We start from the raw sequence: 27,206 nt of genomic DNA, 5'->3' as shown, positions 1-27,206 counted from the left end.
GCTGTCTTTACATATTTTCTGCAGTGAATTGCAGTCAACTTGATCGGTCATCTCTTTTTCTTATTCAAATTAAAGCTTTTAATTACAATACACTCTTTTCTTTTTATAAGAACAATTTTATAGGAACACGGGCTTCAGAATTGGTCCAAAGTTAAGAAGAAATTAAGAACAAGCTGAGGCTGAGCTACTGTATTATGCAATTTTGAATACTGTTTTATCGCAAAAAGAGGATTTTTAACCTGATGGCAAATGAAGTTGTCTCACTCACTTTATTGGCAAATCAGACCAATCGCACTGCTTACACCCTCTTAATTTAAGAACAAATTAAGAACAATCCAGCTTCAGGTTTGCGAAAAAAATCAGAACAGTCAGCTGGTTCTTGTAAAGAAGAGTGTATAATAATTATAAGGGTACATAAAATCAGCTTAGTTTAGGACACTTGGGGAAAACTCAGAAGAGCTATCGAGCCAGGGACTCTTTCCTCAATTAAAATAACAATTTTCTTCTTGCGGTCAATAAAACCAAATTTTGATTGACGTGCTTTGCTTCGGTGTCAACTAAACCAAATCTGTGACGTTCGTTGTTGAAACTTACTCACTTCCTGTCTGTGTTATGGTATATAAATTTGGAAAAATCAGTCCTTACACACTTCTGCTTCGACGTGTTAAGTTTTTGTAGCTCTGTGCATTGTTTTGTTTTAAAACAATAAAGCTCACTTCCGCTGTTTAGCGGTAAGAAGCAGTGAATCTTTACTAGTGTAAAGGTTCTGGGCACATTCAGGCCCAAATAAACAGTCCACTTCGATCGATTGTGGAGAAGAGAAAGAAAACTCGACGCTAGGATGAAACCGACCGTGCTTCAAACGACGCTTTTTGCAATATGTGTGTATATTATGGTTGACAACAGCGAATCGAGTAAGTACTTAACAATTTGCTAGTGAGTTCACATTTCATTTTGCTTTGGATGGAGGAGGAGTTGCGAATCGAATCAAAGAGCTATTCATTCCCGTCACTTGCCGATACGAGAGGCATTTTATCAAAATATTGCCTGCTTGCGCAAACTATTTGAGGCCATTACAGGTTAATTGTGATTGATTACGGCCGATAGTTTCTAGGGGCAACTTACGGAAATTTGTCACCCCATTTTTATCTTGATGTTACTGCATCTCTGATGACCATCTTGATGACATTTGATAGTTATATCACTCAATAAGGGTAAATCAATAAAAAACGAAGAATACACGGATGACCATATTACCCAGGCACCGCGTTGAGAAAAGTGGGGTTCTAAAAAAGTGGGAGGGGGGCTAAAACCTTAAAAAAAGAGGCTTTACTAGTAGTTTAATACTTAATGTTTGGTATTTTTTGCAAAAAGTGGGGCTAAAGCCCAGTGGCGGGGTGGCTATGTTTTCCCTGGGGTGGCCAAGTCGATTTTTGCGCCCTATCTATATATCGTCACATAATATCGTGGTTATATAAAGCATGTGTGTCTAGAAGGGAGATCGATTTTTGCAATTTGAATCCAAAATTTCATAAATAAGGTTTGACTAAAAATGCGAATATGAATGGAAAAGTTATGTAATCCTAAAATTTGACCTTCTCGTGGTTCGGTAAAATATCAAGCTATTTTGAATTGGCTTATTTTCGAGAGTCGGCCTATTTTCAAGGACATACGGTAGGCAAAACATAAAATACTAATCAAAAGACATTTGATTCAATTACACTGATGTTCCATACAGGCTACTCGTTTATTATATCCAAAATACCAGCTTCAGAGTAAAATAACGTAGAGCAAATTATTGTTTCGGGCTCCTTAGTTTTTTTAACTAAAGGTAACCTTTGTCCATTTCGCCACTGCTTATGGTCGATTTTATCAGCCTAGTGTCATCGCATATATGATGTATGATATACAAACATGGTTCAAGTTTGTTATTCTTCAGAAGTTATTAAATAGTAGTTTTTCAACAACTTGAAAGTTTCAAGCATTGAATCGCACTATTGAATCGGACAGAGGTGGCGGGCACAAAATCGAATCTGGGGTTGGGCTAAGAATCAAGTTTAGTGACAAAGGAAGACCCACCATGGTTGGGTCCGACGCGGAAGAAAATTGTTGACATCAAGCCTTCTAGAATGGCTAAAAATGCATCTCCCAGACTAAAATTTAACAATTTACTACACCGCTCAGACTAGACAGTTCGACGATGCTCAGAAAAACATTGATTTTTGATTTTTAGAAAAAATTTGGGAGGGGAGGATTCATGCGTTGGATAAAGAAAGAAAGGGTGATGGTCACATCGATGTTAATAACAAGAAGCTGCTGTATTGATTGCCAGGGTGCATTCCATGTACTTGGGTCCGAAGATCTTTAGCGTACACTCGGGCTTTTTGACGTTCCGAGTACAAACTAATAGAAAACATTTTTGGCATACGCAAAATCTTCGTTAGTTGGCTTGCTAAACATGAAGTCACGTACATAGTTAACACGAAAACATACGAAACAAATGTTGATTGGGTCATGGCAGCGCAACGTGCTTCACAGCAACACAGCAAGTTCTATTATAGTTATAGATTGCTCGCAGCAAGTTATAGCGAAGTGTTCTACCCGTGTACGATCACTTTTGATGTTCCTAGCCAAATATTACAAGCAAACAATTTTGGCGCCCCCTTATCTCCATTTGCGCCCCTATTCAGGGGGGGCCATGGCCCCCTGGCCCCCTGCCACCACGCCACTGCTAAAGCAACCCCCCCCCCACACACCCAGCACCTCTGCTTCGCGGTGCCTGTTTCCATTCATCAGCATCGTCATCATCATCATCATCATCATCATCATCATCATCATCATTATCGTCATCATCATCATCATCATCATCATCATCATTATCATAACGAAAACTTCTTTTAAAGCCCCGGCCAAACCAACAGATGCGCTGGAAGCATCATGATGCGGCGGGGGCAGGAACTGCAGAATAGTAAAGTAAAGTAAAGTTCAGTAGCAAACTTGGGAATAGTAAAGTTTGCTGCTGAAGCCTGATTTACATGAGACGAATTTTTTCGTGCGAAGCGAATTTTTCGCCGCGAATGCGCGAAAAATATGCACAGAAGTAGACATTAGAGAGTTCGTAGCGAATAATCCGCTGCGACAAAGAAGAAATCGTTCCTACTTTTTCGCTGCAAAATTTTTCGCCTTGTAAAATAAATCAATCAGAACAGCATTTAAAGACACCTGACTGTTTTGGTTTCAGATGGCCTACGTCTTTCCGCATTCTTTTTCTCAAACATTCTCGCCTGTTAAACGTCAATAAAATAAGTTGGTAATTATTCATCTCCTGTTCCTCGTACAAAATTTATGTAAGTGTATTCATAACAGATTATTATTCAAAAATTTGAATTTCAAATTGACGAAAACTGGCCTGAAAGTTTCATCATTCTACCAATATGTCGGAATAAAAAAATAGGCCAGAATTTCTTCAAATTGCTGAATTGTTGGCTACTTATTGGCCTGCTCAACAGCAACAGTTTTAAGCAGATGCACTAACAGGATCTCGCATGCTCTTGCAAGCTTCGATTGAACCTTTGAAAGTATTTGAAGAAATTATACTGGTCTTATAAATGTAAACGTAAACCTCTCTTACCGAAAGATGGAATTCCCCCTTCTGAAGACGTCCTGAATAAATTTTTGCTATTTTGCTCGCTTTTTTGATAAATTTAAGATTTTAGACTTTCTGATAAGAGCACTCTTAAGACAGTCGCTATATTCTTTTGTAATATTCGCAGCGAATTCGGATAAAACTTTTTGCCAGTGTAAATTGAACTTCGAATTCGAGAGAAAAATTCGCAGCTAAAATATTCGTGGCGAAAAATTCGCTTCGCGCGCAAAATTCGTCTCGTGGAAATCAGGCTTGAGGCAAATCGGGAATCGTCGTTTAGCCAACGACGAAGCCTGGTTGTAGGTGAAGGCCCTGTTAAGGGAGAGAGGGTCGGTCTGGGGGCGTAGTCCCTAGGGAATTTTTCCTTGTTACGCCCTAATGACTCCCAGAAATGGAGACAAAACTCATAGAAAACATTCGAATCAAGACTACAGTCAAACTTCTTTCTCGAAATTCCTTTCACCCCAACATCAACCATCAAGGGGGGGGGCTGGACCCAATCCTACCTTTTATAAAAACAAAAATTTGTTCTGATGACCATTTACAGGGCTTGATATAACTTTTGGATATAACTCATCCGAACATACTGTTTTTTTTCTTTCTTTATTTAAAGTTGGTACAATCTGTAGCTAAATTAAAGCTGAATAAAGCTAACTAATTTAGATAACCAATGCTCAATATGGTTTAAATCAAATATAACTGATGTTGCATACATATTCCTTGCAAAAATCAAAGTACAATTGAACGATGAAAATTCTGAAATTTTTTCTTGAATATTTGTAAAGTTGGGGAGTACTTATTTTTTTGGAACTGAGATCCATATTTGGCTAGATCTGTATGATAAAGATCTTGCTGAGAGCAGAAGGAATCATTTCATTCTATTATTGTTACTTCTCAATAGAGACAATTCGGCTTCAAAAAGGCTTCAAAAACTTGCTTTTAGATTGTACCAGTGCTCCCGGAAGGATCTCATAAGAAACTCAAATCGCTCAAAATCTTTAAGAAGATTTTAGTATCCCCCTCATAAAAATACATGTGCATTCTAGCACTGCTTACCAAATTCAAGCCAAGTCTTCAGGATATTTTTTACGGACTTCAAATAGTGGGGATTCAAAAGGGCCGACAAGGACAAGCAAATGGACCCACTGGAACAAATTTCCAACCAGTCGGTACGTTAAAAGCGTCGAATATGAATACCGTGCTGCATAAAAACTTCTTGATTCAAAAAACGTCTTGAATTCAAGGAGGTAGGAAGCATAATGAAAGTGGGGGACACCTTTTTAAAGGGGCAGCCTAACATGTGACCAGCCTAACAAACATCTTATAAGGTTCAAAAGCCTGGATATAGATATCATTTTCTGGTTTAGCTGTTGGTAGTGCCGCCGAGGAGTTTCGGAGGCCTTGCGGCAGAATGGAAAGAGGAGGCCATTTGCGAGCGAAGAGAGCAGAAAAATTTTGGCGACCATGCCCTTTAGATTAGCTAAAAATCCATTTCAGGATATTTTTTGCAGTAATTTTCTTGCAGTCGTTTAAAAAGTTGTACAATTTTGCTATGTCTTACTAATTGCTTTCACAAACTGGAAGCCAATATTTCATCGCCACCAAATTTTGGTAACCCTTGTTTTTTGGGGTTTCTAAAAGCAGACCGAGTAAAAACATTTTTATCATGCCCTCAAAAGGTCACCCCTTTGCTCATTTTGTATAGCACCTAAGCAGTTAGAGGGCATTTGTTGGTTATGCAGTTGGCAAAAACAGCAACTCGATGAGCTGCAAAGGGGCAGGTAAACTGAATTTTGGAAAAAATGAGGGAACGTATCCACTGTTCCGTTCGGTTCTTTCACCTTTGCTTGATAGACAGAGTATTTTGTAGAAAAAACTAGCAAACTGCCTGACCTCAAATTATAATTCACTTTCCTACTAAATCGACCATGGAGATTCCAAATATAAGATGGGCCAAAAAAAATTATCATCGGAAGTTACTGTTTTTGATGACGTCATCAAAAAAAGGATAAAAAAATCTTTTAAAATCAGCCAAGGACGTGACCTCAACTTTTCTTGCATTTTTGCACTAAATTAACTAAGCAGATTTCAAATCCGAGATAAATGAAAAATATCTTAAGCGGAAGTAAATTTTTGATGACGTCATTAACTTGGAGAAATTTCACTTTGAACCTTTTTAATTGTTTTCTCACAACTATCATTGTCAAATATGTTCCATATTCGAATAGCACACATTCAGGGCTTTTGAAAGATATATTGAATTACTATTATACTTACTTTTAAACCTTCTTTCATGACGCACCATTCTATGACGTCATCTTCCTTTAAAGGTAGTTGGATAACACGTGAAAGTACAGTCAACTCTCGCCTTACGGACACCCCGATATAACGGACACCCCCCTATTACGGACACAAAAAAAATCCCCGACTGAAATACAAAGAAATGACTGGACGTAATTCTCGCTATAACGGACTCTCGCTATTACGGAAATGCGGACACTACGTGTGGTCCCATTTGAACATTTAAAATATTTAACTCTCGATAGAACGGACACATGCTGAATATAACTGTCAGATTAAGTGTTAATTAAGAATATTGTTAATTAAGTGTCAATCTTAAGCATCCATTGTACAATCTATTTCCGCGGAATTTTAGCCGTGTGTTGATTTTTAGCAACAGATTTGCGTTTTCCAGGTGGTCGTTTCAATGACTCTTCGCTTGATATCCCTTCTGATTCTAAACGCAACGCCTTTTTTGCAGTCTCACTGCTCTTGATCAGGATATCGAGTCTCTCTAAGAAATCTGCTTTCCCATAAAATTTAAACATAACTGGAATCTCGAGTCCCAATCCAGCCCCTCTGTTTACTCGCTTGCCACAAATAACTGCAACCCCACTGTTGTATTCTCGTTTCAAAAAAGAAGAAACAATTTGAGATAATCCAAAGGGGATGTGCCCAACAATGCGCCCATTTTCTTCAATAATTGCCACAGCATTTCTGTCTCTACCATTTTCTGGTTCTCGTTGAAGTACTAATGGTTCTTTAGGAATAAGAAAATTAGTCGAGAAATACATGTGTGGAAAGACGCAAATAAGCAACATCATCAAAAACAAGGTATCAGTAAGAGAACAATATGAAAAAGGACTTCCTCAAGGGAAGAAACGAAACCGTACTTCTCAGTTTTCAGATTTAAACGATGCTGTCTGCAGTGGCGTAGCGTCCGGGTATTCAAGGTATTCAGTGAATACCCTGAGATTTCTCAGAAACAATATTAATACGACGTATAATTGTAATAAGTAAAAAATGTTTTGCGGCTATTGATTCTGTTTGAATTCGTTACCTCCGATATTCTACATTTTGTACAAGTACAAAATATCATCAAATTCATGGAAACAATAACGCTGCGAAGCATAGAGAAGCTGGGAGATCTTTGAAGCTAATTTTGAAGATTGAGCTACTTCATGTTGTATGGAGATCGGTCATGAATACGCAGTGAATACCCTAGCCCGTACTTTAACCAATCAAAATGCTCCTTTCCATGAATAATATTTGCCGTTAATCAGCTAAAACAATGGTTCTGTACGCTGAGAAATATATTGTATTATGTGATAGAATTAAAGTAAATGCAGATAGGCCTAGATAATATCCTTATAGTTGCCTGGTGTATTCAGTTATCTTGTTGGCCTATTTTGTTTGCATTATTCGAGCGCATTTATTTGCATTATTGTGCAGTCTCATCTCATTACCTTCGATTCTTTCAAATATTTACTTGTATTGAAAATATCACGATTAGGCCATGAAGAAAAAGTCTGTACTGCATACCACAATATCATCTATAACTTATGTAATGCCCTATGTGAATAATTGTGAAACTTTCGAAAGCCCTTTTGTATTAAGGTATCAAGAGAAGGTGTTTACAGTTACTTCCTCTTTACATCAGTGCAAATGTTAAACGATTCAACAACAACTATTGGGACATATTTCGACCAGTAAAATTTTACTGGCTTTCAATGATATGTTTTGATTTGAATTACTTTTGATGAAATGGTTAGTGGTAATTTGATGCAACGAATGAGTTTGAAGAGTATATTTGCGTTGGGTTCTTTAGCAAAGTATCGTTTTCATCATAGTAATGCCCTGACAGTGCAGTACTTGCCAACCGAACCAAAAAGAAAATTAGATAAAATGTCAATAGCTAGTCCTTTTAATCTTCCTATTATCCCCCTATTTTCATCAAGCCCCATCGAGCCACACCCTGCCTGACCCTTTTGTTTAATAGAGAATACCCAGTTGAAAAAGTCACGCTACGCCACTGGCTGTCTGGGAGTGGTATAAAAACAAGAATGATCAACTAATTCAAGTTGATGGTCCAATGATCCAGGAATTTGCATCTCAAGTTGCCGAAAAGCTAGGTTACATTGATTTCAAAGCCTCGAGTGGTTGGTAGACAAGATTCAAAGAACGACACAACCTTTCACAACACAAAGTTTGCGGAGAATCTGCTGATGTTGCAGTGGATACAATGAAGTCTTGGAAAGAGCGGCTTGGCTCAATCATTTCTGGTTATGAAATGCCAGACATTTGGAACTTAGATGAGACTGGCTTCATCTATCGTGCTCTTCCAGACAAATGCCATTTTGCCAAATCAAAGAAATGTAAAGGTGGTAAGAAATCCAAAGAACGTCTGACTGTTGCCCTGATGACCTCTGCAACTGGAGAAAAGAAGAAACCAATAGTTATCGGAAAGTATGCCAATCCAAGGTGCTTGAAAAATGTCCACAGAGAGGGCCTTCCTTGTCAATATTACAGCCAAAAGAATGCATGGATGACCTCCGACATTCTGCATAAGATCTTGAGTCAATTTAACAGGGAATGTAAAGCGAAAAAAAGATCAATTTTGTTGGTTCTCGACTCAGCTGGTTGCCATCCGTATGATTTGAAGGGACGCTACTCGAACGTCAAGCTCGTGTTTTTTCCTGTAAATTGCACATCTGAGTTGCAACCTCTTGATCTCGGCATTATTCAAAACTTCAAAGTTCATTATAGAAAGCTTTTGCTACGCTTCATCATCGCAATGACCTCAAGTGAAAGGAACGCCTCAGAGATCAGCAAATCACTCAACGTATTACAGGCAATGAATTGGGTGGGGGAAGCATGGCATAATGTTAAGGTGACAACCATCAGTAAGTGTTTCAATTCTGGGGGAATTTCCAGCAATACACTGATAGAAGACGAGAAGGCAGATCCCTTCAGTGACCTCGATGACATCGATGAAGATCTCGAAAATCTAATTAAAGAAGTTTCACCCGAAACCACCATCACTCCATATACATACCTGCTATCAGATACCGAGCTGCCTATATGCTACTGCATTGATAATGAAAAGGAACTGCTAGATTCTTTAGTGATAAATGGGCAAGTGGAAGTGGTTATATCAGATGATAATGATGATGATGATGATGATAATGATGATAATAATATACATGAAGTCACTCCGACCACCAGCTTGAAGAGCTATCACGATGTTGCAAGGTCGGTGAGAGACATAGAAGTTTTTCTCATCCAGCGTGGTCTTGCGACGATAGCAAGTAAATTCGCATGCCTCAGTAGTAAAGTTGCAGCACATGCACTGAAAAAGCAATCACACCAGACGACGCTTGAAGAGTACTTTTTACAACAATAAAACTACAAACTACAAAATGATACAAAATTTATAAACTCCAGCACTACAAATCTCTGTTAACAAAATTACACGATTGCTATTGATTAAAAAAACTTAATAATTTTTCAACCAATAAATTAGTGATTTTTTCTCATCCCGCTATTACGGACTCTCGTTATTGCGGACGCAACATTTTGGTCCTGATAGTGTCCGTAATAACGAGAGTCGACTGTATGCCCAAAAATATTTAGCTAGTTAAAAAAGTCATTCAAAATTAAAATTTGGTTGCATAGAAAATTATATGAAATCCATTCATCCTTCATCACTGTCTCCTTTGCTGGAACTCTCAAAGAAATTGTAGTTCCACTTATCATATTCTGCTTCAAGCTGATCACCGTTATTTCCCACGCCCTAGTCTTCATTGGTTACGAAATTTTCTTCAATTTCATCACTAGAGTGCTGCAGATCTTGCAGTTTTTTTAGCTTAAGGTGTGCGGGGCCCTGTAAAAGGTGAAAATAATTTGTGTGAAAAAAATTTTGGGAATTAGTTGGCTGACTCCAGTATTTTCTGCAGATATTCACAGCTTTTTTAACGTTGACGGTCGAATATTTTACTCTTCAAGCCGTTAAGAAACGTTTTTCTCTGTATATCCTCTTAGTGCCATTTCTTATTTATCAAATGTATGTTCAAAATCAGAATATATAAAGAAATCTTGTTCTTTTAAACCACACTAATACCACCTGTAGGCAATGTCTCTTACTTTTGGCAATGTAACCAATAGTAAATGCTTGTGTCGACCAGTATGGATCTGGTTGTAGAACTTCTGATTACCTGTTTTTCATTGCCTTGCGAATTCTTATTCTTATCTGCACAAATGTTTCGTCACATTTCCCTTTGTATGATTATTTTTGCACAAATTTGATCGCTTTCGCGAGAATGTCCTTGCAGGGCTAAGAAGGAAAGCAATGCTATCATGACAGGGCTATCATGCTTCTCTTTGCCGCTTTAAAAAATTTCAAGTTCCTTCTCACAGAAAAAATTCCCAAGTCTTCCAAACACTCTATAGCCTTTCTTCTGGAGGCGACGCATTGAATTCTTCCATATCGTTATACAAATCAGCGATTCAATATTTAGAGGTGACTCGAGTACACTTTCCATGGCCATTTTTTTTATTGAAGCACATTGCATATCGGAATCGGAACATCACTTTTCTTGTTCTGGCGTGCAGACCCCGTTATCAATCTTGATTTACGTCATTGCTAAAGTGGTCTATTAATAACAAATGCATGTCATGATTAATATTACAGTGCAAAGCAGTTCTGCAAACACATTCATTTAAACCTTGTCTGGCTGTGTTTTGAAAAGCAAGAAGCAACAAGATTCCTTCAACTTCCACAAGTTTCCAAAATTTTGGTCACGTTATTCAATTTTTTGTTTGTTTGTCACGACCTTCCTTCGGCCAGTGGCCCTGGGGCCTTGATCCTTTCCTGACATTGTTTTTAGACAACTTCAAATGTTTTGAAGAGGACACCTTCTTCACTTCCGAATCCATAATTTCCAAACTCCAGTACACGATATGAAGTAGCTCGCTGTCCATTCAGATAACGCTGGAACCGGGACACAGGGGGCACATGCCCCATCACTTCAAAAATCTAGGTATAATGCAGCTGACCGAGTTACCCTTTTGCCAACTGATAAATCAACAAGTGCCCTTGAAATGCTCAGGACAGTACAATACAGACATGATAACTACGCAAAGTAACCACTTGTTTACTTCTTCAAAACATGGATTACATTATCATAGATTATATTCAACCACTGCTCTGTAGACAAAGTCTTGGCCTTTTGGGGTTAAATACTTTTTAGTTTGCGATTCAAAGACAATCCATCTTTCATTTTACGTTTAGATTTTGTACTGTTGGTTCCAGGTCAGAGTTTCGTTGACCGTTACCCCTAGCTACTTAATTTTATGGACCCTGTTTATTGTCCCCCTCCCCTTCCCTTTACCTGGAACTCCACACCTGTTGACTTGCAGGTCTTCCAAGTCTTCGAAAGCTAGCTATTGTGCTAAAGGTCGCTCAGATCCCATTTGCTTACAATGTGGATAACCCATTCTTTATTTGCTTTTATTTGACAAGTCTGACATTTCGCCGATAAAGCACCCCAAGATGGCAGAGACCTCTTTAAATTACAATGAAATTTTTTCCAAAGGGGGCTGTCACAAGTAAAGGAGTATAAGTTGCTACATCAGTGGCGGAAATTTATTTGTCAGGTAGGGGGCAATGCCTACAAAAACAAGCAAATTTTCGAAAAAATTGACATAAAATTTACTGACAAATCCATTTATTAACCGACAATTTAGCAAAAACTGGGTACATGCCCCCCCCCAACTGCACCACACTTTCCGCCAATGTGCTAAATTTACTGACAAGTGAATTTTGACACGAAAACTGAGCCAACTGAGGTCCTATAAGAGTGCTTCTATCAAAGAATAATTGAAGACTGTGAAATAGGTGATGACTGTCTAAAAGTTCTAATTTTTATTTCTATTGCAAGAGGGTTCCATGTATTCTCTCAACCATTGCATCCTTTATTTGCAATTTGAAACTATGCTTTGTTAAACTTCACTTTTCATTTTGCATGAAAAATTATTATCAAACACGGTAAGTTTTGTCATTATTTCATCATCAAATTTTTCTTTTTCTAAATATCTTTAATTTTTATAAATATCTTTAATAAATTCCGTTTTCATCCAGATTTTAAACATGATCAGCTGTTAGGTCTGATCCTCCAAATTTTTTATCTCTGCATTTAGTTTGCAGGGATATTGTTTCTTGTGGTTGGTATGTTAGAAAAGGCTGGTGCAGACGCAATCACTTCATGTTCAGTTCTGTGTCTCAGTTGTGCAGAAAGAGCTGTGGCCTTTGTCGCGTAAAAGCAGTGGCTGTATCTGGTAAGTCCTTTGCAAGTTCTTTTGAGATTAAGGCATGCTTAAGGTTGTTTTGATTCGATTTGAATTTTATTTATTTGTACAGGGTAATACATTCAGTAATGAAAGATAATAACTAATCTACAATGTGCCCTCTCTAAAAATCTAAGCTAATCAACATACAATTCAATAACAAAGATAAAATAAAATTAATATAAATACAGGATATTCTGGTTTGAAAAGAAAAATTGAAATAAAAATAAAGTTTGATGCTGTACAAGAACTCACACACCCTTTAATTTTTCTAAGATTGTTTCAGCAAAATTTTGAAAGTAGCCAGTGAAGGGGGATTTTTTTATTTCTGTGCTTAGTTTATTCCACACATTCACACCTTGATATGAAAAACTACGTTGCCCGTAAGATGTTGCAAAGCGAGGTATTCTAAGATTCGTGTCTGTATTACGGGGAGAAACCGTGAACTGTTTTCTGACAGTTTCGTAAGCATTAGCTGCATATATTCAGGAGTTAGATTCAGGAGTAGGTATCAAGATATTTTTTAAAACCGAAAGTATCTCTCCACTATCAAACAATTCTCCATCTCCGTCCGAAGCCGTTTTGAAAACCGCCCCCTCTATCGAACGAAATAGCTGGGAAGTTTTGAAAGTGAAATTCCCTTTTTATATCGTAATTATTTCTAACACAATTTATATCGTTAATGATGAAACCTTCAAAATGGATTCACAGTTCATTTGACGGGCTTGTCTTAGGAAGCGCAGACCAGAGATGTACAATTTGTCTTTGAATTAAACAGAATTTATTACATCAAAAATTACTGTAGTTGATAAAGACATGAAGGTAGCTTTCTACGATTGAGAAGTGATTACAACCCGCTAGCCATTTAATCGATCAATAATTTCTAGCCGCTGCCCCCGTTGCCCTTGTTGTGTGGGGGCAGATCGGGGGCAGCAAAATGCCCTTTTCATGGAATTGATTTCCAAGCAATATGCGTTTTGGTACCCTATGCACACGTGTAACATTGTGATGTGTTTCAAATCATTTGATTTCATCGTGATGCGATATCATGTTAGATTGTAAGAGCAATAATATCTTTTAAATCATTAGATCGTAAATTTAAGTTGTTTAAACCCCACCCAATAGGAAACTCTTTTTAGGTGATTACGTAATCCATTTGCCTCGTTGTCACGCGACCGCGTGTTTTGTAAAGTGGATGGCCTAAGCCATAAAAATGAATTGAAATTTGACGTCGAAGTTTCTGCGTATTGCTTAACCGAGTTTCTTACAATTATGACACTTTAAAATTAATAAATTGAGCACAATGATTTTCGAGTTTGGTACCCTATGCAAAAGTGCAACATTGTGAAACGCAATGTGTTTCAAATCAAGTGATTTCATCGTAGTGCGATATTATGATACATTATAATTAACAAATAGAACACAATGCTTTTTTGTTTAAAATTGCACACTTTTTAATCAAGAAAACTTTGGAGTCGCCATTAATGTTGTACTTTTTTGCATATACTTAACAGGCAGTGGCGTACCCAGGGCTGCAGCAGTGGGGGGGGGTCTGGGGCGGAGCCCCCAGAATTTTTTTGACCACGCCCTTCAGACACTTGCAAATGCGGGGAAACGCCCTTTTTGCCAAATTTTCCCCCATTATTTGATTAGTGTTAGCTACGGTAAATAGCAAAGTATTTTACAATTGTTATTGATACAAGCATACAGTATACTGCACTAACCCCCCCAATGAGTTTTACATCATTTTTGGACAAATCTCGAACATATTTTAGAAAAGTGGGGGGTCCGGACCCCCCTATTCCCCACCCCACCTTGGGTACGCCACTGTTTACAAGGGAAATCACAGCAACGCTTCCTGTTAGTACCCCCTTGTTAGAAATAGTTCGATTGTTCTTTACATTCTGAGCATTATGAATCAGAACATTTGTGTTCCCAGACCAGGTCGCATGCTAAATCCCGCCATTCGTTTCAGTTCAAGCTTGGGTACGTTTTTGCATAACCAGAATTGCCATGCGTTTCTGTACCAGGACCATTTTGCATGCTAAATTCCACCATTCGTTTTGGTACCCTATTGTTTAAGTGCTTGGGTACGATTTTGCATAACCAGAATTGCCATGCGTTTGAGTACCCGGACCGTTTTGCATGCTAAATTCCACCGTTCGTTTTGGTACCCTATTGTTTAAGTGCTTGGGTACAATTTTACATAACCAAAATTGCCATGCGTTTGTGTACCAGGACCATTTTGCATGCTAAATTCCACCATTCGTTTTGGTACCCTATTGTTTAAGTGCTTGGGTACGATTTTGCATAACCAGAATTGCCATGCGTTTGTGTTCCCGGACCGTTTTGCATGCTAAATTCCACCGTTCGTTTTGGTACCCTATTGTTTAAGTGCTTGGGTACGATTTTGCATAACCAAAATTGCCATGCGTTTGAGTACCCGGACCGTTTTGCATGCTAAATTCCACCGTTCGTTTTGGTATCCTATTGTTTAAGTGCTTGGGTACGATTTTGCATAACCAAAATTGCCATGCGTTTGTGTACCAGGACCATTTTGCATGCTAAATTCCACCATTCGTTTTGGTACCCTATCGTTTAAGTGCTTGGGTACGATTTTGCATAACCAAAATTGCCATGCGTTTGTGTACCCGGACCGTTTTGCATGCTAAATTCCACCGTTCGTTTTGGTACCCTATTGTTTAAGTGCTTGGGTACGATTTTGCATAACCAAAATTGCCATGCGTTTGTGTACCCGGACCGTTTTGCATGCTAAATTCCACCGTTCGTTTTGGTACCCTATCGTTTAAGTGCTTGGCTACGATTTTGCATAACCAAAATTGCCATGCGTTTGTGTACCCGGACCGTTTTGCATGCTAAATTCCACCGTTCGTTTTGGTACCCTATTGTTTAAGTGCTTGGGTACGATTTTGCATAACCAGAATTGCCATGCGTTTGTGTACCCGGACCGTTTTGCATGCTAAATTCCACCGTTCGTTTTGGTACCCTATCGTTTAAGTGCTTGGGTAAGATTTTGCATAACCAAAATTGCCATGCGTTTGTGTACCCGGACCGTTTTGCATGCTAAATTCCACCGTTCGTTTTGGTACCCTATTGTTTAAGTGCTTGGGTACGATTTTGCATAACCAGAATTGCCATGCGTTTGTGTACCCGGACCGTTTTGCATGCTAAATTCCACCGTTCGTTTTGGTACCCTATCGTTTAAGTGCTTGGGTAAGATTTTGCATAACCAAAATTGCCATGCGTTTGTGTACCCGGACCGTTTTGCATGCTAAATTCCACCGTTCGTTTTGGTACCCTATTGTTTAAGTGCTTGGGTACGATTTTGCATAACCAGAATTGCCATGCGTTTGTGTACCCGGACCGTTTTGCATGCTAAATTCCACCGTTCGTTTTGGTACCCTATTGTTTAAGTGCTTGGGTACGATTTTACATAACCAAAATTGCCATGCGTTTGTGTACCCGGACCGTTTTGCATGCTAAATTCCACCGTTCGTTTTGGTACCCTATTGTTTAAGTGCTTGGGTACGATTTTGCATAACCAGAATTGCCATGCGTTTGTGTACCCGGACCGTTTTGCATGCTAAATTCCACCGTTCGTTTTGGTACCCTATCGTTTAAGTGCTTGGGTAAGATTTTGCATAACCAAAATTGCCATGCGTTTGTGTACCCGGACCGTTTTGCATGCTAAATTCCACCGTTCGTTTTGGTACCCTATTGTTTAAGTGCTTGGGTACGATTTTGCATAACCAGAATTGCCATGCGTTTGTGTACCCGGACCGTTTTGCATGCTAAATTCCACCGTTCGTTTTGGTACCCTATTGTTTAAGTGCTTGGGTACGATTTTACATAACCAAAATTGCCATGCGTTTGTGTACCCGGACCGAAATGCATAAGGTTACCGAAACGCATATGACACCGGCATTGCTTTCAACATTCATCGAAATGCGTTTTCGCGATCTAAACCAAGTTCTGTATTTCAGAAATTTGTCAAATTATTAACCATCCTTGGTGTTTTCATAACAAGCAGCAAGTAATATTTGCTTGCAAGCATTTGGCCTGTATGCAAAGTATGACAAGAACTTTGTTTAATCGGAGGAAGCAACAAATGGACATTCCTATGTATAAAACTGTGAAAATAAGTTTATTAATAAAGGACGTGAAAGTATTCGGTCAGCAGCAACGTCTTTTTACAAGTGGTTTGATCTGTTTCATAAAAATATTTTTGGAGTTCTTTAGAAAAGAGTATCTAAAGCAAATATCATAATAATGCCTGTTTCTGCTTTTTCTAGTTTCATATACTTTTAGTAAAAGTTTAATAATTGAAAAGCATTCATTAACTTATAGATTGTTCCGATAGACTTCCACCTTACTGCCTCTCGTACAAAGTTTATGGATATTGCTCCAGAAACAGGCATTTCATGATGCGAAATTGCAAGAAGACATGCGGGTTTTGCTCGAGTAGAAAGACTGTCAAAGGTTTGTGTGCTATAATAGTCACTCTAATTACACATTCAAGGGGTTCTATTTGAGTGGCGGAAATTCGATGTTCAGGTTGGGAGGGAGGCAAAACCCACAATACAATCAAATTTGCCGACGAATGACATAATTTACTGACAAAAGCACAAAAACGGTGTTTTAACTGACATTTTAGCAAAATCTGGGAGGGTCACTCGTGCTCCCACACCCCCGCAATTTTCGCCACTGATCTTTTCAATTGTAACATATCTTAAAAGGGGCTGTTTCTAAGAATTTGACGTTTTTTGTTACTATGGTTGTAAACTCCAACCCGTACCTGTAACGATTTTAGATATGGTTCTTCTTACGCCAGGGTGGAATCCATGTAAAGCTCACGCCGGGTATACGCCATACAATGGGAAATCGTTAGTCCACGCCGGGCCGGATATCTCCTGCGTAAGACATAAGTTGCAAAAACAGCCGTGAAAAAACCTTCCCTGAAATAATTCTCTTTTTAGGATGATAAATCGCCAAACCTTTTAGCAACCTTCGTGACCAATTTATCATCTTGATTGATACTGATTGTTGATTTTTCAGTATGCAAGGATAATCACAAAAGCTGCGGCTACTGGGCAAATTCCGGCGAATGTAATCGAAACTCTAGGTTCATGCACGTGCAATGTCGCAAAAGTTGCGGCTTATGTGGTACAAGTGGTACGTAATCTTGCTTTTGTCGCCTTCGATGAATACCTTCTGTGTCAACTACACTCATTTTTATCAGAAAGTAATTCTTGACAATAAAGAAGATAAGATATCATTCATTATTCGGCGCAAAAAAATAAGAAAAGTTCAGCATCAACAGAAACAAATCCCTTGTCAAGAATATGAGGAGCATTTCAAAAGAATAGTAGCATTGACGTGTGACAATTTTTGCTGCTGCAAAAACCTTCTCATATCTCCACACTATAATCCCGCACCAAACTAAATTCAAGGCGTCTCATTTCTTCTTTGATTTCAGTATTAATTGACCATTATTCCAAATAGCTATTGGTAATAAAACAGATACTGCTATTCTTCTGCGAATGATAAAAAAAGCTAAAACATTTGTTCTCGGATTAAACGGCTTGGAAATCTAAAATTTGTACTGGATGAAGTATGTGATTTTTACTGCGAATTTTTCATAAACTCGAGAGACAGCTTTCGCAATTTGCGTGTCATATAGTTGAATTATAGATTTATTAGGTGAAAATCTAGCCATTGCAAGGTAGTATCACACTCAAAGCCAGCTGACGTTCCCCTTTGCTGGTTCTTGCCATAATTGTTGGGGAGACGAGCGAGCGAAAGTCTTCAAATGAGTGAGGCAACCCTCCGTCCTGGATTCAGAGAGCATGCGTAATAATAACTTCGTTCTGTGCGCATGCTCTTTGACTCCATGACGGAGGGTTGCCTCACTTTTTAAAAAACTTTCTCTTGCTCGTCTCCCCAACAAATAAGGTATTCAAAACAACCTTTTACGGAACTTTTACTAGGATTAATTATATTGTAGGTTGCAGGGACAACGATAGGCGCTGCTCACAATGGGCTCAAAATGGCGAATGCACTCTAAATCCTCGTTATATGCATCAACAATGTCGCAGAAGTTGCAAACTATGTGGTATATTTCTTAGCAATTCGCATACCCTTTTGAATACTGTCTATTATTTTTTGACTACTTTAAAAACTCAGCTTTTACACGTAGAGCTTCCTCGCCTTACACAATTCAGAATACAAACGTTATGATAATCGTGAACCAAATAAACAGTTGTAGAATGGGGTCAGTCACAAAAAGCTACATATCATAAAAAGCTACATATTACGTTGTATAAATAGTAAGGGAAAATTCCTTAAGATCGAAATTGCCACGTAAAAAAGCCATATCTTTTCCATACGCATTTACAAAATGGGTTGTTTTCTTACATTCTTAAAGGTGTGGTCAGCAAATATTTTCTCCACTTTGCCCCGCCAATCCTCCAACCCTGGCTACGCCACTGCTTCGAATCTTCTTTACCTCAAAGCTAAAAGCCGAATTTTAAAAATCGGCGTTTCCCTCCCCTCCCCAATCATTATTGATTAAATCCGTCCCTGCAGATAAATTGGTCAGTGGTGTGGCCAAGGTAAATGAAGCATGTTTACTGTATTATAAAACAGCCTTACCGCTTTCTCTTGCTCTCTAAGATACGAAGCCGAAGCCAAGACCAAAGCCAAGCCCGAAGCCGAAACCAACGACCAAACCGCAAATCAAAACTACCCAAACGAAAACAACAGAGCAACCAACACCACCTATTCCCTCTGGACAACCCCCGGTTGAACCGAAGTCGCCGCCACTCCCTACAGGAACACCAGTCATGCCACCAATCCCCACAGACGAAACAATTCAACCTCCATTTCCCACCAACGAACCAGCAACACCACCATTGCCATCTGAAGCACCTGAAACCCCTCCCCTTCCCACAAAACAACCACCAGTTGAACCCCCAAAGCCAAGTGAAAAACCAGAAACCCCTCCCATCCCATCAGAGAGGCCAATTGTTGAACCCCTAAAGCCAACCGATAAGCCAGCAACTCCTCCCGTTCCCACAAAACAACCACCAGTTGAACCCCCAAAGCCAACGGGAAAAACAGAAACTCCTCCAATTGATACCAAGGGGCCTCTTCCTGTAGTAAACACTCCTGCAACGTTGCCGCCGTTATCTTCACTTGTCAATGGCGATGGATGTGGTCTTGGTTCTGTACCACCAATAGTGGGCGGGAACATAGCTCGACGCGGGCAATGGCCTTGGATGGTTGCTGTTGTTGAAAATAAAACCCTGAATAAAATCCACTGCGGCGCAAGTTTGCTGAGTGATCGCTGGGTTTTATGTGCAGCTCATTGCTTTCTACGTTTGAATGAAAAAGACCCACCGACATATCTTGCAAAGGTTGGCGAATTTGATCTAACTAAGGATGGTGAGTTTTTGAAATGCTTGGCTTCACCAAAATCTAGAAAGGAAGTTCGTATCTGATCTGAAAAGAAGTAATGAACCAGGGACTATAAACTTCCTGTTATCCTTTTGAATGCATGTCAACCAGTGTTGCAGACAAGGAGTATCATAGGGGGGGGGGGGGGGGAAGTAAAAATTTTCGACAAAAATCTAGCAATTTTTTCATAAAGACAAGATCTGAAATTTTCCGACAGAATAACTGTGTAGCTTTACAGGGAGGTTTTTTGCTCCCTCTGACCCCCTCTATCTATGCCACTGATGTCAACCATTCTGTCAACCTCTCAATTATTTTAAATGTTTATGTTTATTGGGCCTAAATTATCACTTGATGAAAAACCATAACTTTCGTCCATGAGGATCCTTTGGCTATCTGGAAATGTTTCTATGGACGACACCAAAAACAAACTCTTCTGTCACATGTGTTTTAATTTGTTGGCAAAAAATGCATTAACTGTTCTGGATATCTTTCCTCATAAGTATCGTCAACTATCATTCAAAAGACCTTATTCGGTTTCTGGATAGTATTAACTGAATATATTGTTGGTTGCCCACTGAATATGTTATTATTCCCTAGATGATGATACTGTTGTCAAAATTGAAAAGATAATTGTACACGAGAAGTTTAGCACTTTGACTAAAGACTACGACATTGCTCTGTTGAAACTTGCAAAACCTGTAAAATTCTCTAGAAATATTAGGCCAGTCTGTGTCTTCTCAAGAACGGCCCTTTCGGATTGCACAGTTGCTGGTTGGGGAGACAACAAAAATCCTGAGAAGAAAGTAGACGTCCTTCAAGATGTAAAGGTATTTTCAGCTTGTGTTCAAGTAGAGGTTTTCGCTTGATAACATTAGTACTTTGTATTCAATGTTTTGAACATTTCGTCCTTTAAGGGAACGACTTATTAAGCAGCATGCATGATATATACTATTTCAAAAATTAGGCCAACACACAATTGAAAGTTTTTGAAATTTTCCTAGTTTTCTTCATTTGCCTATTGCTTTCACCCAAAAACCTCGGTTAACTGATTTTCTTAAACAGCGAAGCAGAACCTTTGTTGCAAGGAAGCAATCGAGGGGCAAATCACTCTAAGAAACTCTCGTACACCTTTCGTGAAAATCCTATTGTTTTATCTGAAAATCTGCAGAAATCCTTTTGTTTTAGGCAAAATCTCGTACGCTATTTGCAAGAGTGAATCGCCCCTCCGAAGCAATAGCCTATCTCCAGATTTTGCTTTCAGTTACATAGACCCTTTACTTACAAGTTAAGGGTCTTGAGCACAGGCTGGGTAGCTATCGTGTAGCCATGACACGTTGCTGACGATACATTCTTTAGTGATTGTGAGGCTTTTGTTGGCCGGGTTCGTCAGCAAATGCTTTGTAGGGCCTAGAATTGTGACTTTTACTTTAGTTCTATAGCTCATGAAAATAATTATATTTTCCAAAATTATATAATTTTGTGTGAAAAGAGAGGAGCCTTTTGTTTGTTGTCATCGTGGGAAATTCGAGTGAAGGGAGCCTTCACTCATATAGAGGGCATTTACTCGTTGGCAGATAGATTGTTATCAATCGGCTTCATACTTTCGAACGAAAGAAAAAGCTGTAAGGCTTTTTTAGAATACAATAAACATATCGACTCGTTGGCAGATCTCGTAAGGATATTATGGTTGTAAATTTATTTTAAGTCGATATAAAAACAATAGCTAATGATATATACATATATATATACAAGGTTTATTAATCAAAATCGAACATAGCTACCAATCAGTACATTGAAGTACACTCTTTTTTTATATAAGAACCAGTAAATTTCAGTTCAGGCTGACTGTTCTTAATTTTTTCGAAATTCTGAGGCTGGATTGTTCTTAATTTGTTCTTAAATTAAGAGGGTGTAAGCAGTGCTATTGCTAGCTTTTTCGCTCTAAGGTGGTGTTCAGGCCTCATTTGCCAACAAAGTGAGTGAGACAGCCTTAATTTGCTGACAAATTTGAATATTCACCGAAAAAGCACCCACACATCGCTAAAAATCTTCGATTTTGAGAAAAAACGTTGTTCAAAATTGCATTTTGCAGAAGCTCAGCCTCAGCTTGTTCTTAATTTGTTCTTAACTTTTGACCAGTTTTGAGGCTCGTGTTCTTATAAAATTGTTCTTATAAAAAAAAGAGTGTAATTATAGATACTAAGTTAAAGATTAATTTGCATTTACTGACAGAAGCTGACAGGCACTTCATTCGCAATTCGTTCCGTCCCATTGTTTTATTAGATTCTTAAACTTTTCAAATTTTCTGCGGATTTCAGTTCGTTGAGTAGGCCATTCCAAATCAATGGCCCGATTGACACCCGATTGACATAAGACTGTTGGATCCAAATGTTGATATTGACGCAGGCAATTCCTTATATGCTGCATTCAATTTAAAGGCAATCTATCACGACGTTGATTGGTTATAAGAACAAAGAGATTTTTATTGTTTCCAGTCCCCTTTAATTTATCGCATTGTAAAAAATATGGCGGAGCGCTGGAATCATGTTTAGGCTATTGTTCCAGCTATTGTTCTCGTTAACCAATCCACAACGAGACAGATTGCCTTTAAACGTTGTTACTCTTGTTGGTGCAGAAAATCCGATTTCTTTTCATGCTTCTTGTGTCTGGGGATAGAAGTTTGAATTATATCATCACACTATCCCGCCTACTGAGATGAAATCATCTTTCTTGCCCAAAAGCAACCTTGACCTTAATTATTTGTCTCCGCATTTCTGATTAGTACTTCAATTAACCTTTCGGAAAGCGAAATAACATTTTTACATACAGTAGAAACCCGCATGAGAGAACCTATGTTTATTCTAAATTCCAGTCTAAAAGATTCTTAACAAGGCTCTTATATACGTACAGGCCTTGCATACATTAACAATGTTTTCCACCGCAAGAATTCTAATGAACACATTTAAACCAGCTTTTTTTATGTTAAATTTCAACCAATCTTATGAATTTGTGTTGTTAGATTGTCCAATTAGAATGCAACATACCATAGCCTAATTTACTCTAAAAACCCCTTTTTCTTATATATATTGTACAGTTGAAAAGATGTGTACACTAGTAAAAATGCAAATTTTGCCGACTTAGTATATATATTATATATATATATATATATATATATATATATACTCAATCTGCAGACAGTACTGTTTCGCCCTTTGTGGGCTCGTCAGTGCAGCACAGAGCTTGTCTGAGACACATATAGACATATATATATATATTACGCTCCCTTACACTAGTTTGGTCGAGCACTCTATGTCTGGGACTCTGTGGGGACCTGCTTCTAGCATTATGCGAAGCTCACTGCGCATGCGCTGTTTGAGCACTCTGGCAGGGTCCCACAATCAATCCGTTAAACTGCCTTGTTGCTCTGACAGCATGGCTCGGGTTGTGTCTCAGACAAGCTCTGTGCTGCACTGACGAGCCCACAAAGGGCGAAACAGTACTGTCTGCAGATTGAGTATCTTATATATATATATATATATATAAGAACCTTACCAAATTTCAGCCTCCTGGGGGCTCTTAATTATGGGGTTTTAAAGGTTAAATTTCAGCCTCAATGTTCTTATAAAAACAGGTTCTTTTATGCGAGTTTCTACTGCAGGAAGATTGATTTAAAATCGTCTCGCTTACAGCATCATGCTGGTAGCAGGGATAAATTTCTCCATATGAACAGGACCCTAACTGTATGTCTTCGGTGACACAAATGTGTTGTTTTACAAGCATTCAGATATTTGAAGAAGTTGCTTTCGCCTGGTTTTTCTTCATGTTTTTTCTACAACTTTCTAGAAAAGCTAAAGCAAGACAGGCCGCTTCAATTTTGGAAATTGAAGGCCATTTCGGAAATTACTCCAAACCTTATTAGGATTTCCCACTTTACCTTTAGTTCGGAAACAATTTTTCATATTGCTGGTGATTTTGTTGCGGATTAAATGATGATGCAAAGTTTGAAAACTCAAAAGGATTTGTCCACAAAATCTTTCCATGAGAAGTTTTTCGCCTTTAGTAGCTAATTACGGTCAAATTATTTACAAATTCTTTAGCTTAATGTCGCTATAAAATCAATATCGCAAAAAGTATATCATTCATGTCTAAAATAGAAAATACAAAGAAGTTTGAAGTATTTTTAAAACGAGATTTTAAATTGAAATGATGTTTTGGGATTGGAACCTAAACAGCCTTATTTCTTTTGAATACCACTATATAGGAACCTAGCCAGGCTGACTTGAAAAATTTTAGATTCTTATGTGCGTGTGTTTTCTATAGCTTGTTATTTTTGTTTGTTTTCAGCTCCCGCTCATCGACAAGGCGGAATGCGAGACCATTTTTAAACCATTTAATAGAAAGTTAACGAGGCGAATGACGTGCGCAGGCTGGAAGGAAGGTGGAAAGGACGCATGCAGGGTAACGATGAATTGAAGTTTATTATAATGTTCAGTGGTTATCTTTAAGATAATAAAGATTATGATGTTCTAAAGTGTAACGTCACCAAAAACCTATTTTTAGAATTTTTGAACTTTAACTACAAAGCTAAGATAAAAGATCACCATGAAATATTTCCAAATCTGCAAAATTAGGCAAATATGCCTAAAATCGGCTGGGATATTGCTAATGAAACATTTGGAGTTTTCTACAAATCACTGTTATTTTGGCTCTGTTCAAGTTATGTATTTGATGGTAGAGGCGCCAATACACATGATACCATACCTCAGCCAATTCTCAACACATTTGACTGATATTGCACAGAAGTAATTCATGTTGCTCTTCCAGGCTATGGGGTCCAAATTCAAAAATTCTTAAAATAGATTTTGTGACGTCATCACTTGTGTAACACTTAATTTTACAAGGTTTTACAAGCTCGGGTTCAGGTAGTCCAATGGCGAAAGAATGTTCAAACGAATAAAGCACGTGTTCTGAATTCTCAACGGTACATCTAATTACGATCAATGTAAGTAAATTGTACCAGGAAAATTTTTTTTAAATAGATAACGACGTTTCGAGCATAGCCCGTTATCAGGACCAACGACTGATTGACTTGATAACGGGCTATGCATCAGTGGCGGCGCCAAGGGGTGGTATGGGGGGGGGGGGGGGTAATTACCTCCCCACTTTTCTTATAATATGGTCTATATATTTCTTCTAAAAATGGATTAAAAAGCGCTGGGTAGGGGTAGATCAAATTTCCCAAGAAAAGGGAGGAATCACTGGAACGAGGCAAAAGGGGCGTGGTCGCGCCGCGCCCATTATCCTCCCACTCTGTAATAGCTGGCGCCGCCACTGACTATGCTCGAAATTTCCTGTTATAATTTACTTACATTGATCGTTATTATAGCATTATATTGTACCACACGCAATATAGTTCATAGTACATCTAATTGCATAGAATTCAACAACGGCAAAACGGCAGAACTTACCTGTAACAAACTTCGCATATTCTAACGGCTAAGCCAACGTCCAAAGATACGTCCTAACAGTAAAGACTAAATTTAACGATTTGCACAAATGGAAAAGAAAAAAAATGTACCAAAGTCAAGCACCCTAATGGAATACGAAAGTGCAACACGCAAAAAGTTCTTTATCGCATCCCCTCTGCATTCTCTCCGCATCGAGGCTCGCTGCGTAGGCACAGTATATTACGTTCCATAATCACGTTCATTGGAGATTTATTTATTTTGGTTATTCCAATTCGCGACCTCCTTTCTATGAGGAGGCTCGAAGAACTTGGAGTTCGCCGAGTCGCCTCCAATTAAGATATGTCCTCCAGTTATGTCCTTCAACACTTGGATGCAGCCTAAAAAAGTTACTCTAATAATTGCTTTTTTCTTCATGAAGGGTGACAGTGGTGGACCGCTAATGTGCCAAGCAAAGGACGGGGGGCCTTGGCATCAAGTAGGCGTCGTGAGTTGGGGAATGGACTGTGCTAGGAGAAACATGGTTGGTGTTTACACAGATCTGCTCGAATTTGAAGACTGGATTGACAGCAAAATTTCTCCCGCAACATTTTTGCCTTAACTGCTGTAAAAGAAAATTTTGTGACAAGTATAATTCTTGGTGTTTCGTAAAATTAATCTTGATAGTATCAAATTGTCAATTTTTCATACTTCTTTATAATGTTAGGTTATTGAGTTATGATTTTCTACAAAACAACTTGAGCCTTTCAGATATTCTTGTCAGAAAGGACATGGCTCGCGTCATTTTTCCAAATAGTTGAAATTTGTTTCAATATCACAGGAGGTCATCAAGTAATCTTAGGAGGGACACCATGTCTATCACTGGGCTCATGTGAACCATGAGTGATGCACTATAATTTTCTTAGATTCTCTAGAAGGCAGTTAGGCGGTAGAAAATGTCACAAGTTTATGTTCATTTTATTTCTTGCTCGGGGAGGAAAATAACAACAAATGAATTTGTTGCACCAATGGCTCCCGCAAAAGACATGGCCAAATCCCTCATTAAATCAGGTCTTGAGGCTACATTCCCTCATCGTAGGAAGCGACGATTGGCCGTTGGTGCATTGCTTCACCAAACCCATACAAAATCCTAACCTTTAATACAGCTAAATAGACTCAAGTACAAGCAGCTTAAAGTTCTGGGCAAGGAAAGAAATGTTCACTTTTCCCCACCAGAGAGCCGATGCTCCAGTCCTATCTTAGATACCTAAGATATGAAAGGGGAAGAGAAACATGACTGAATTAAGAATCTAGTCTTTCCCAAACGAAAAACAACAAGAACATTGAAATGAACACCGTGATATAAACAAGCCCTAGACTAATACAATAGAATAAGCAAGGATTTGAAGAAACACGCTACGCTTGATATCGAAAGTGGAGGGAGGGACGGGAGAAGAGAACAGAGCGGAAACAGCATACGAAATAGGCACGATAATCCCGACCCAAAGCAATTAAATACACCCATCTGAGTCAAGAGACTCACATTTTGTGCAGAAGCCCAAAATACTTAACTCCTTCTTCTCTGTTATTCCCAATGGCATCAAAGAAGCACATAAGGACTTAAATACCTAATTGAAGCATGACATTTGACACCCAAATGAGAATAATACAAATTAGATGAAATAAGCACCCCTAGCGAAATGTCCCTCGTGAAATTTACTCTGATAAAATTTCATTTGATTAGCATTTAAAGAGCCTTATCTATCACACAAACATATAAAGTATTGTGAAATGAATCCAGCCATATAAAGGAGCCCTGTCCTCTAAGAGATCAATCAAATAACTCGGACTCAAGGAAGACACATTTTGTATTATGTCAAAAGGGTAGAGAGGGACGAGAGAAGAGAACAGGGTGGAAGAGCATTTCAAACGGCCCAATTAACCCCACCCAATACACTCATCTGAGCCAAGGGACAAACGTCCGTGCAAAGACCCCAATTACAGAACTCTATTAT

The 27,206-nt window shown here is 38.6% G+C and overlaps 1 protein-coding gene across 1 annotated transcript; it reads left to right on the top strand.

Annotated features, from left to right (window-relative positions):
* Window positions 1-616: 616 nt before the first annotated feature.
* Window positions 617-25,926, top strand: LOC135696238 (uncharacterized). Its single transcript, XM_065215561.2, has 9 exons — window positions 617-914; window positions 12,125-12,262; window positions 16,640-16,771; window positions 17,348-17,464; window positions 18,297-18,404; window positions 18,965-19,735; window positions 20,345-20,574; window positions 24,092-24,205; window positions 25,634-25,926. The coding sequence occupies exons 1-9, from the start codon at window positions 842-844 to the stop codon at window positions 25,811-25,813; spliced, it is 1,863 nt and encodes a 620-aa protein (XP_065071633.2). The 5' UTR covers window positions 617-841; the 3' UTR covers window positions 25,814-25,926.
* Window positions 25,927-27,206: the final 1,280 nt, after the last annotated feature.

This window comes from Rhopilema esculentum, chromosome 14 (assembly GCF_057945365.1).
Source record: "Rhopilema esculentum isolate cy_ngs chromosome 14, ASM5794536v1, whole genome shotgun sequence".
Taxonomy (NCBI): Eukaryota; Metazoa; Cnidaria; class Scyphozoa; order Rhizostomeae; family Rhizostomatidae; genus Rhopilema; species Rhopilema esculentum.
The sequence above is the reverse complement of the archived record's forward strand: the minus strand, read 5'-3'. Positions and strand labels throughout refer to the sequence as shown.